At 38.2% G+C, this 12367-nt stretch overlaps 1 protein-coding gene across 1 annotated transcript in view; it reads left to right on the forward strand.

The window, feature by feature from the left end:
* LOC139727217 (rap guanine nucleotide exchange factor 1-like) overlaps positions 1-12367 on the forward strand; it is a 98364-nt gene that overhangs the window by 58987 nt on the left and 27010 nt on the right. Inside the window, exons 2-3 of the mRNA XM_071638174.1 lie at positions 1191-1393; positions 12289-12349. Of these exons, the coding sequence (XP_071494275.1) occupies positions 1191-1393; positions 12289-12349 (264 nt within the window). The remainder of the gene's footprint in view (positions 1-1190; positions 1394-12288; positions 12350-12367) is intronic.

The raw sequence follows: 12367 nt of genomic DNA on the forward strand, positions 1-12367 counted from the left end.
ACTGGATCTGTGGTTAATAAGGAACACCGTGGGTGTCTAGATGTGGTGCCAGTGTGTGTAGGAGATGAAAATGATATTATACTATATTCAAGCTGTGAGTCAAGTCTCTATCTGGAGTTCTGTAAACATGGCATGCGTGACAAGATTGGTAGTTTGATTAGATGGCAGTTAATTTGGCATTGCTGATATGGTATCAGAAGTGTAGCAAGGATTTTGTAGTTTGCTGATACCAAAGCTTAGTGAGTACTGCTTTATAGTGAAACTGAAGTTTCATGTGAAAATCTATGGAAATTATTTCTCATCACAAGAAGAGTAATTTCATAGAGATAGCGGTGTGACATACATACAGATATATTACTGATACAAATATACTTACTTTTAGGATGCCAAATACATGTAACACTTTGCATCAGATTACGTTAAAAACAAAACAACAACAGTGTACATCAAAGTTCTCGCAGAGGATAGCCACAAAGTGTTTTGAAAGTGTTTTAATTCCCAGATGCTGTGTAATGAATGTAGCAAATGTGCAGGATCAGACTAGGGAGAGGGAATGGTTAAAACTATACCTCCTTGATCACATCCAGCGCTATTCCTATGTCCTTTCCAGTGTAGTATTGCCTGCACCACCCAGGGGGCCTTCCAGCAATGAAGAATAAGCCAAAATCTGACAGTCAGCTTGTGAAAGCTGGTCTATTCACTGTTGTGGTGGCCATTGTGGAAACAGGTTTCCTGTCATTTAAACCAAATCAAATCATACAAAATAACTGGTGTCAGCAACTAGAGACAGTTTGCCGAGCCTGCCAAAACTTTAAATTGTTTTTCTTTGTTTCTTTTTTTTAAATTAAAACAATAGAACACTAGTACTTGTGATCAAAAGTCAGACACAAGTTTTCACATCATCAAATTCACTAACCTTTATCTCTCATCCTATTGAAACAATGAATCTACACACTGCCTTAAAAATCATCCCCATTGTTATGTTTATGTCTATACCATGTGTATTACAAGTTGTACAGGAAGTTTCCTTGTTAGTAATAGCACTGTTTGTAGTGAAAAGGGAAGCCTTGCAATATTTTTTGAGTCTGTTTGTTTGTTTTTTGTCAGCACGCACGTCAAAGGGAAATCACAGTCCTATCTTTGTTCCTAATCAGGCCTCGCTCTTCCTCTCTTCCTCTCTACTCACACAGACAAGTACAAATTCAACACCCTTCCGTTGCCGCGGAAACACCGAAATAAGCACCGGAACAGTGGGTCGTCTGAGGCGCCCACCACCGAGCGTGTGACCCGTAAGAAGAGCTTCGTGGACATGGCCAAGCGGAAGATCAGCCGAGGGAACAAGGAATCGCCTCCCGCAAACACAGAAACACCGAAGAAGGCTGGAGTGGATAAGGTATAGTAAACATATACCCAACTCTGATACTGTGTTCACTTCCTCTTTCAGTTCAGTTTGTCTACTGTTTGTGAGAGCCAAGGATCCGGAAAGAAATTAAAAGCCGTCTTGATATTCTCTTGTTAGAAGTTTGACACTGAGGGATTTTTATTGTAACATTTGCCAAGGTTTCTGTTTATCTCCTGATTGCTTAGTCTTGAAAGAGATTTTGCAGATATTTTCCAGCAGAACTACCATGTTTTCCCTCAAGAGAGTGAAAGAATGCATTTTTTTTTTTAATGTGAACAAGGAAACATTTAGATTCTTGAAGCGATAGATGCAATTCTAATGCCGGCTAATGAACTCCTTTTATGACTTATTTTTTAATTTCTGCAGTAGGCATGATAATTTCAAATGTATGTTACGTAAATATCATATCACTACTGGGCATAGTTGTCTTTATCTCTTGGAATACCATGCATGATATCCAGGAATAAATTACAATCCTGTAGTCATAACAGTGTGACAAAACTATCAATTAAACCTTTACAGGAAGAGGGTCTGCAGGTAGATTTCCCAGATTGATAGTTAGAAGTCCCTAAAATGAAACTTAAATAATATTGTAATTGGCATTTTGACCAGATATTTAGCTGAACTTTAATGTCAGCTTGTCTTGTACAATTCACAGTAAACACACTTTGCACCTTCAGGGTATGTAAGTGAATATGCTTTCCTTTGTTTTTCCTCACCCACTTCCGGAGGGATGAATCTTTATTTTTGGCTGTTATACACAACTGGAACCATAATTGGTCAACTGTAAGGAATAACTTGTCATTTCAGTGGTCAGGTACTCTTGCTAATGCTGCCCAACCCCTTTAAATTCCTCACAGTGCTCATTTACGTTCAGGTCTTATGAACAACAATGCTCTCGAGGCAAGTGCTCTACATTCCTGTGGGCATACATGTGACACCTTGTGTACATCTTTGAATATTAGTACACACACCAACAACTTCTCCTTTTGTAAATCATTCTCTCAAAACAATCCATTGTGCTCAATCAATGGATGATATTGGTGTTTTTTGGTGAAAAAAACAACAACTACCAACCAGCAAACAATCAAAACACAAACACGCCCGGAGTGATTTGGCAGAGAGTTATATCCACCAAGTGTCAAAGTATATATGCAGATTATTTTCTCTGTGGTTCTGTAATTGTATCAGGACGGATCACACGGCCTTCTGTGTGAGGCAGAAGATAGCGAAGGATTGACTTGCAAGTGTTCTAGCGATACGCAAGTGACCCATAAAGAATCTTGTGCTTGGGTAGTGATACGTGGTTACATTTCACGTACACTGATCGGCTAATGCCTGCTGCAGACATGTATTGCGTTCATGATCAGGGCCGTACATGATTTTAATGTCGATGGACCCATAGCTGTTACTTTGATGCATGAGTAATACTGATTAGGTACGCATAGGGTACGACAGTCAAGGACTAGAAAACTTGAACTGCAGAAAACCGTCATGGCTTTCACATTCATTATGATGTCAGCACAGTCATAATCATAATCACTTCCATCAGTATTATTATTTCATAATAACCATCATAATTATTAATCACTTCATTAGTAAGGGAAGGAGACAGTATAAGTCTTAAGTAGCTGCTGCAATGAAAATGAAGTGTTTTATTGCTTCAGTCTCATAAGTCTTTTTGTGCGTTTGCTTCCTGCAAATACATGTATGTCACTGGACGCAAAGGAAATGTAACTTTGATAGTCAGTTAGGGATGTGCGACATAATGTGTAGGCACTGTATAGTCAGTTAGCTTTTACTGGTTTCCTGGAAGGCATGTAGCTCGTTGTTGATCGTGTATGGACTTTGGGTCTGTGGGTAATGATCGCCATGGCTGTGTTGGATACCTCAAATTCCTATCAGTGAGTAATTTTCAGACATGGTGGATACCTGCTTTGAGATAGGCTTTTTGATATGTGTGTATGTTCTTTAAAGGGAATGATAACCAAATATTTATGTTGGTTGAGTGAATGAGCAATATCAGTGGACCACATCAGTGAAGTTTGAGGCAAATCGACAATCCATTCAAAAGTTATGAGTTTTAAAAGCTTTGGTGCTGCCATTGCTGGATGAGATGACTGAAACAGATTGTGACATCACTGTAGGACAAAAATGAAAATATAAATTAGAGAATTCAACATATTTTCATGTTTTTCTACACAAGGTAACATACTGATAGAGCACTTGACTTAACCTCTAAGAAACCGGGGGAAGGATATTACCCTCAACATATGTCAGTAAAAAGTGAGGGAAGGTGTCATACTTCGCTGACATGAGCTTTATTAAAGCTGTTGGATTAAGACATATTTTTTTTTCTATTATTTTCTATTTCAATCAAAAATTAGTATCCAACAACATTTACATAAACTAAAATCTTGTTTAGGAAAGTATTTGTCTCCAGTGCATAATGTGAATCCTTTTCATAAGGATAGATTTTGAAGAAACCAATTTCAATTTAATTCGATTCAAATCAAATTTCATTTCCAATGTCCCAATCTTTTTCAAAAACAATTATTTCAACCAATCAGTATAATACAAAATATGTAAACATGTACATTTGAAAGCAGAAAAAAAAATAGCAAGTGCATTGTTCATAATCTATGCAAAATTATATGTTCAAGATCATTGTGTAATTGGAAAAGAGAAGCCCATGTAAAAGGCAAGCTTGTAGAGATGTGGGCCACTCAATAAATTGGACTTATAAGAGAAAAAAAAGTGAAGTAATTGAAGCACACATGCACACACACACACACACACACACACACACACACACATGCACACACACACAAGTGGAGAAAGAAAGACATAGATAAGACATATAGGAAGAGACATTGGGAGCGTTTTTTAGATAAACAAGGAAGGAGGTAAATATAAAATATGATAAATTTTGAAAAAAAATAGTGTGTGCACATAAATTGTATGTCTTTGCCATACCACAAACTCTACATTTCCTTATAGCATATTGTAATATCTATGAGCTCCAGTATAAAGGGGAAAAAAGTTACTACATCTGGGCCCCGTTGCAAGAAAGTTGCAATCAATTGCAAATAATTGCTTATTTTGAAACAACCATTTTGATTGGCTCAGGGTCTGCCCTATTAAGAAGACATGCATGCAACAATGATTTTGATTGGCCAGTGACAATCAGTTGCAAGTTGCGTTTAAACGCAAAGTTTCTAGCAACGGGGCCCTGAAATGGCACAGAGACCACTATTGGCACTGTGCATATAGTCCTAGAGAGTTATGGCACTTAAAACTGTAGTGGCTAGTGTATGCACTTTGTACATTGTACAGGAGTGGTGTTGTAATATGAACTTTAAGAAGCAATCCTAATCGCCATGTGTGCCTTCTATCCCATGCAAAGATATAGCATTCAGTGTGAAGACTGTGTTATAATAATGATACTTTTAGAATTATATTGTTCTCTGGCCAATGTATTATTCATTGTAAAGTTTTACACTTAGTCTTTACTGGCAAACAATTTCATAGACTCACTTTTTTGTTCACAGGCAGCCAAAGGAGATATGATACTGCACAGGCACAATAGAAAGTTTCTAACGTGATTTTCAGTATTATTTTTGTGGTTTCAACAACAATACTTCCTTGATGCCTGTGTGTATATTGGGGGGGGGGGGGGGGGGGGGGGAGTAAAGCAATAGTTTAATGTATACAAGGTCTATGCTGCCAATCAGGAAAAGTCCATACAGCATCTATGAAGTAGGCTTCTCCATGGTATCACACACAATATTGTTTTTACTGACCCAGGACCCACAATGCACTGGCTGATAGTAGTGTTTTAATAACTCACTAGTTTCAGAGCTGTAATCCGTGGAAAACTAGTCCTGAGTATACCCTGGCAGGTGTCTATGGGAAATGTGTGTAATAGCAAAATCATCTCGTTCTCAGTGGGTTAAAGGATCTGCATGTCTCTCATAAGGCAATGTCTATGCTAGGATCTATCGATAGGAAAAGTTTGATGTCATTGATGATTATTAGCTTTCTCAACATGATGTCATAAAGACTTTGGACTGGAAGTGGACAATTCAGCTTTATTTTATGACTGTGGTGTATGATATGATTTATATATGATATGTAATATATGATATGTATTGCATGTTTATAAGCATACAAACCCCTGCTTGTAGGGACATCATGTTTGATAAAAAGACTGCAACAATACCCAATAAGACAATGATATAAGAAACTGTTAAGTGAACTCAACATTTTACTATAATGAAAGAGTATTTTACTCATCTCTTTCATATGTTTGAGGAAATACTATTACTCTCAATGTGTGTCAGTAACAAGTAGGAGGAATATAGTATTCAAGAAAATGAAATTTTGTAGGATTTTTCTTTATATTATTGCCCTTCTGTTACATCATGAATTGTTTAACTTTTCTCATACAGGCCTGACAGCACATATGGATCTAATCAAAACTTTTACAGTTCATTACTTTTCAATTACATGTCATATTTTTTTATCAAACTTTACTGAAGCATACTGCTAATATTTGTGAATTTCACTGAATCCCCATATTGATATTTGGGGGAGATTCCCCTTTGATGGTATATGTGAGTAGACTCATTTTAATGCTGGAACCCCCAGTAGCAAATTCATACCTGGGGGTGCAAAACCTTTTACCTCAGAGCGGAGGGGGTGGGGGGGGGGGGGACATTGTTTCAGAACTTTTTTTCTCCAAAATAGATCAGTATTGATGACAAATGATGTAGAAACATTCTTTCCAATTGCATTATAGTTGTGATGTTTAAAAACTTGTATATTTCTGATGTTGAATACTGTACGAGCTGAAATTTTCACGGTGGTTTTATTTTCACGAATTTTGCGAATCGCCTTTTTGAACCGCGAAAATAACAACGCATGAATAAGTAAGTTCAGTTAAACCCTCGCAACCGCGAAATTAACAACACACCAAAATGTCTTCCAAGTAGCAATTCGTGAAAATATCTGCACGCGAAAATTTCAGCTCGTACAGTAATGAGTCACGAGGTGTTGAATTTATGCCAACTGAGATGCGTGGTCTTGTCACCCCAGAAATATGATAACAATCCAGTTCACTTCAAATTCTGAAACCACACTTTAAAAAAAAAATATTTTTCTGTCCATCATTATCAGGTCTCCTTCTGTAACCTTGAACCCCTTGTACTCTGCAAAAGAAACAAAATTTGACAATAAGTGGCTTGGAAAATTCTTGCTGTCGAGACCAGGAGAGTGGCTACTACCAGTAGCAAAATAGCGACCTAATAAAATTTGTACACAGATGGTCATTTAGATCAAGATATACAGTATACATTGCATAGTACACTACATACAAATATATCGGTAGCCAAAAGTGTTATATTTAGGTGAACTCTATGAAACCCAGTTAAGGATCTGAACTAACTTTCCAGGGTCTCACTGGAGACCACACCCTTCCTTCCGAATGAAGCCAAATATAAACCCCTCAGTCCCAAAAAGGGCTGTATGTGACTCCCGTCTCTTGAGAAATGGGTACCTAGACCCGTTGGGAGCTTGGGATGAGCCCCGTCTGTGGGTGTGTGTAGCTTTAGTCTTAGGCCTAAATGCAGGGGGGCTTCCATTCTACCTCAGTCTGTCATATCGAACACACTGATTCCATGGCTCCCAAAGTCATCCTACAGTATTAACAACCAGTAGGTGAGCTTGCGAAGTTAGAGAATATTAATTGGTGTTTCATAGGGTGGATACCAGAGATAAGGAGGGATGTTGAAGCAGATTATTTAAGATGTTAATATCTGTAGGTACACACATTTGTAGGTTGATAAAGGGATAGCTGAATAGCAAGAATAAGTGACAGGAGAGAGAGAGAGAGAGAGAGAAGGGGGGGGGGGAGAAAGAGAGAGAAAGATAGAGTGAAAGATTCATATGTAGGATGAGTAACACAAAGAGCTCTCATGCTGTAAAGTTTTTTTAGCTTCCTCTCCATTTTCAGTATTACTTTGTAAATATCATGCATCGTTCCTTTACAACTTTATATTTTTGACATCATCAATATTTAGAATATGTATGTAATTTTTTTAAAGCATGGTATGTTTTGTACATCTATATATATTTTTTGAAAATGAAAGTGAAAATGAATTGATCAAATGAAATAAATGAATGAAATGAAACTTGCCATGATTAGGATATTTTGGCAGAGTTAACATTTGACCAAAGTCCAGAAAGTCTCTTGCTATTACCCCCCGTCAATCCATCCAGGGCACAGTTTTCTTCAGGATTTCCCCTCAGATAATCTCTCCTCAGCCAACCTGGGGGTGATTAGGGTATAATATCAGGGCATGCAGGCGATAGGTGGGCATACCCACTAACTAACAGACATGTATCTACAGGCAAGTTTCTGTACTAGCTATATTGAACTCTCTCTCTGTTACTTTTCCCAGGAACTGATAATTGATCTTATCCTATATGAAACTCGACTTGCAGAACTCTTTGTAACACAAACATACACTTGGTTGAGAGCCAAAAAGGGTCTTTGTACTTTAAATCTGATGAATATCAATTCTTTCAAGTGTGAATATAGACAATTTTACACATACTTGTAACTCTATCCCTCATTCTCCAATAGTTGTCATAATTTGATGAAATTTTATTCAACTTAGCTCCTTTAGATCCGCTTTGGCTCTGTAGGTGTTATTCCGTGGTCACTCTAGTCCCCTGAAGTGGCTAGCTGGAATGCATCAGTGTTTGAGAATTCTGTGATGATTATTTATCATGTTTTGTGGACAGGCTTGAGCCATTATGTTTTCCACTGCTACATATATGTGCGGACTGTAGTAAAAAAGATAGGCAAACAAAATGTAGAGGGAAAGTTTCGTGTCGACTGGAAAACCAGACACTTACACAGCATGAAACGTTTGCGTATTGGAGCCGACGGCCGTTTTCATGGCATGAAACTTTCACGAATCGGTGACTGGCATTCCGTACGTTGTGTTAACAAAACTTTTGTGGGCATTTTGCTTTCATAAATCTTGGCTCCTCGCAAAATTTGCCAAAGTTTCATGCATGCTAAAATTTCTCGTTTGACAGTATTCAACATAGAATAAAAAAGTAACGGGGTGATAAATTTTCTGTTCATTAACCACAAGTTTACAGAAGTCATGCATGAATGTAAATTGGTATACATGTATATGCACAATAAAATAAGATTTCAACCATACAGAAAAAAATAATAATGATGGGAGGATGTAATTTTATCATTTCATTTATTTCAAGAGGAAACCTTGCCAGTAGTTGTGTGGGTTTGGGGGCATTTCACACTATGCCCCCAATCACCTGCTGTGAATTAACTGCCCTTCCCCGTTCACACTCACCATGGTGCCAACATATGGCACAATGTTTCAAGAAAGACAATCGTGGGAACTTATCCAACTCAATCATTTCGCAGACCTCTGCTTCTTTACCCGTTGAGGACGAGTCCCAAGTATACTCGGGCAGGTGTCTATGGGAAATGTGTGTTGTAGCAAAATCAAACCATCCTCAACGGGTTAATAATCTGTACCTATGCGCTAGGGATCCATTTTTTGCCGCTGTTGTTCGATCAACCCCTCTACACACACACTCACACACCTCACATCCCTTTGTATGGGAAATTTAAAATTGTGGGCTGTAGAATTAACATTAACAATCCCTGCTCAGGTTTCGGGACACTCTACTTGAGTATTAGACTTTCTGGGATTATTTCATCTTTGTTTGATATTTAAGAAGAAAAAATGTCATTCCCTCTTGGTTTAGGAACACATTTATAAGTGGGGACTAGGAAAGTGTGATAGGTAATTTATTTGAGAAGACAAAGAGCAATGGATTTTGGAGAAAAACTTTTGGTTACCATGGCAACCATGCTCTTTCCCCGTGCCAGGTGTTTTAGCCTATAATGATGGGTTTTTTTTAATGAATTCTTGTTAGATTAATTTGAGGGCCTCAAATGCAAGGTCCTGTATTTCTTGACTTTCCGGGACAAGAGAAAATCGAAGTCAGACAAACAAACAATTAGAAGGTTTTGATATTTTTTAGGCTGATAAGAAAAGTGAATTATTACACTTTGTGATACAGAATTAAAAAAAAAAAAGAATTTTATATCTTGTACACCTCTGCCATTTTTGCAAATGCATATTCTAATGTTTGGTCTAACTTTTATATAATTATGATTAAACAGTGCGTGAAATAACAAATCTGCACATGGTTGAAGGTGAGTCCAAACAGCTCAGGTGAGCTACTTGCATGCCTCAACGAGTACATAGTGACATACTTACTAGTTAACATGGTCCAACAAAATTTGAAAAGCCATACTTTTAGTCACCCCTCTGGACAACATTAACAAGATGTTGATTATGAGAACCATGGAATTTGAAGTGTATCAAAACATTTACTGAAGTTTACGTCAGTCAAGGATTGCAGATTTTTATTTTGGCATACTGAAGGGCTTTTTACACTTGTGTTTCTTAACCCCGGACTTTCTCTGACCCAGGACTATCGTTAGTCCCGTACCAATTTTTTCAGCTTTTTACACTCGCCAATTAGTCCCGTACTATTTCTTGTCCGGGGCTAAGGAGAAAACTGACCTTTTTACACTCGTATTTCTTAGCCCCGGACTTTCCAAACCACATGAATATTCATAATTACGCTGTGTACTGTACACGTACACGCACGCACCGGCAGCACTTGATTACCTCGTTTCTGATTGGTCAGTGAGGGTCGGACTTCGTCTCCGTCGCTTAGCCCAGGATTATTTTTTCGTTCTGTTTACACTCACTTGCTTGGCACCGCAATTGCGGTGCTAACCCCTGCTATTTTGCAGGGCCAGATAGTACCGTACTATCGGTGGGGCTAGCCCACTTTGGCAAAAACGAGTGTAAACAGAAAGTGGGCTAAGGATAGTCCCGTACCAACGGTGGGGCTAAGGCCCCCCCTTAGCCCCACCGTTGGTCCGGGGCTAAGCAAAATTTTACAAGTGTAAAAAGCCCTTGAGATGCTTCAGTAGAGGTTTCTTCCCCCTGGTCTGTATCTTACATTGACAATATGCAAACTTTATAAGCATTCATATCAAAATCTCTACATCTGACAAGATTGTCACTGACTGAAAACTGTCTCAGCATGCAGTCACTGTGGAAGGTGGAAAGTGAACAGCTAATACTTGACTAAAACAGAGGACTGTAGGCTAGTTTTTGAATCATCATTCCAATACAGTACAGGGGAGAGTTGTTTATATTATGTGTTACAGATTATTCATCTACTTTTAATCACTTCCCATGTGTGGTAAGGGATGCGTAGGCACAACAATTTAGTGGGGGATCAACTAGGATATCCAGATTGGGAAATACATCAGACGAAGGCGAAACGCCTAATGGTTTCCCCATTCACCGTCTGATGTGGCCACGTCGGTCTGCGTGATCTGTCCTTCAACCGCAAATGCAGAGAATATAGCTCCGCATTTGCACGCAGGATTAATCGCGTTTTGCATCACGATGTGAAAATCGCTTTTATTTGCCATTGATGGTTTCTTTATGTGCTGTTCACACATGCTCAGCTGGGCAATTTATTGCGTAAGTTAAAAAAAAGATAGACCAATTTTTGCATTGCAATGCATATCTAAAAGATCAAACATTTTTTTGTGTGTTTGCATGTGTTCAAACACAAAAATTGATTTTTTTTTTGTACATCGCAAGGCAAAAAATATTTGTAAAAAACTGTTAATTTTGAGTGAGTGTGAACTGTACTTATGATAGGATGTTCTTCCTTCATCCTCCCCCACCCTGTTCTCACCGACAATTAAAAAATAGGAGAGACGACAAACGAAATAATTACTGCTAAGACAGGAGGAAGGGAGCCAAGGAGAAAGCCCTTCTCCTCTTGACGCTGATTACTCTACCCAGAGGTTTGGGGTGACTAACTCCTCTGACTCACCCTACACAGGAGTCAATGAGGCGCCTTTCCCAAATTGTTTTCTTTTGCCTGTGGCCAGGAGATCCAAGATGGCGCTCTGCATAAAGCTGCCCCAAAGCTTACATGACACTGACAGAAACCATTCACAAGCTGTTATGACATTTTCGGTTTAATACAAATACTTCACGCCTACATATATAGAAGATTGAAAGTGTATGTAAATATATGATTTTGGCAGTTTTGTACTTATTATCACATATCTTCAACAGTTTCATAGTGATCATACATGGTTCTCATTTATCTACAACTAGAAAAGTACTCGGAGATTGCAGACCTCCTCTAAGCAGCTAATTTCCACCCATATATGCATGCTGAAAATTGCCCAATTTCCCAATAAAGAATCCATCTGTGTACGTCATCAGCTTCCAGCTTTGCAGTGCCTCACCCAAGCAGAGCATGCACTTTACTGCGCGTATACGCGCAGCTGAAACTCCAAATTCATTGACCCTATCTTCCAAAGGGTAGAAAATCCTTCAAAAATTCATAAAAACTCCCTGATCATTACCAGAATTGTAATAATCATCTGTTTCTTGTGTCATTATCAAGTGTTCCTGCAAGTTTTGTCCAAATCTTTCTTTCAACTTTTAGTTTTTCAGAGGTTCATATTGACACGATGTCGGATTCAACTAGCATGTAGGACCATGTAGCTCAAATTTTTCAACTTGAAAACAGTAATAAATGATATATTTCATTCTTTAATCCTATAAGACCATCACTTCAAACAGTGTGGATGTTGTTCTTGAACAGGTTGCTGGTGGTAGTAATGGGGTTAATTGATTGCTGTACTCAGTTCAATAAAATTGTGAATATTTTTTGTAATACATCTGATTAATGTTTTCTTCCTCTTGTGTTTCTTTAACCCTTAGGATGTTGACAAGTTGAAGGGATCAGAGAAGGCGGTTCTGACAGCACTGAAATGGTTTCTTGGTAAGTTGGATGATCGCT

This window comes from Diadema antillarum, unplaced genomic scaffold, assembly GCF_040938485.1.
Source record: "Diadema antillarum isolate AM-2024a unplaced genomic scaffold, OU_Dant_1.0 seq00000122_RagTag, whole genome shotgun sequence".
Classification (NCBI taxonomy): domain Eukaryota; kingdom Metazoa; phylum Echinodermata; class Echinoidea; order Diadematoida; family Diadematidae; genus Diadema; species Diadema antillarum.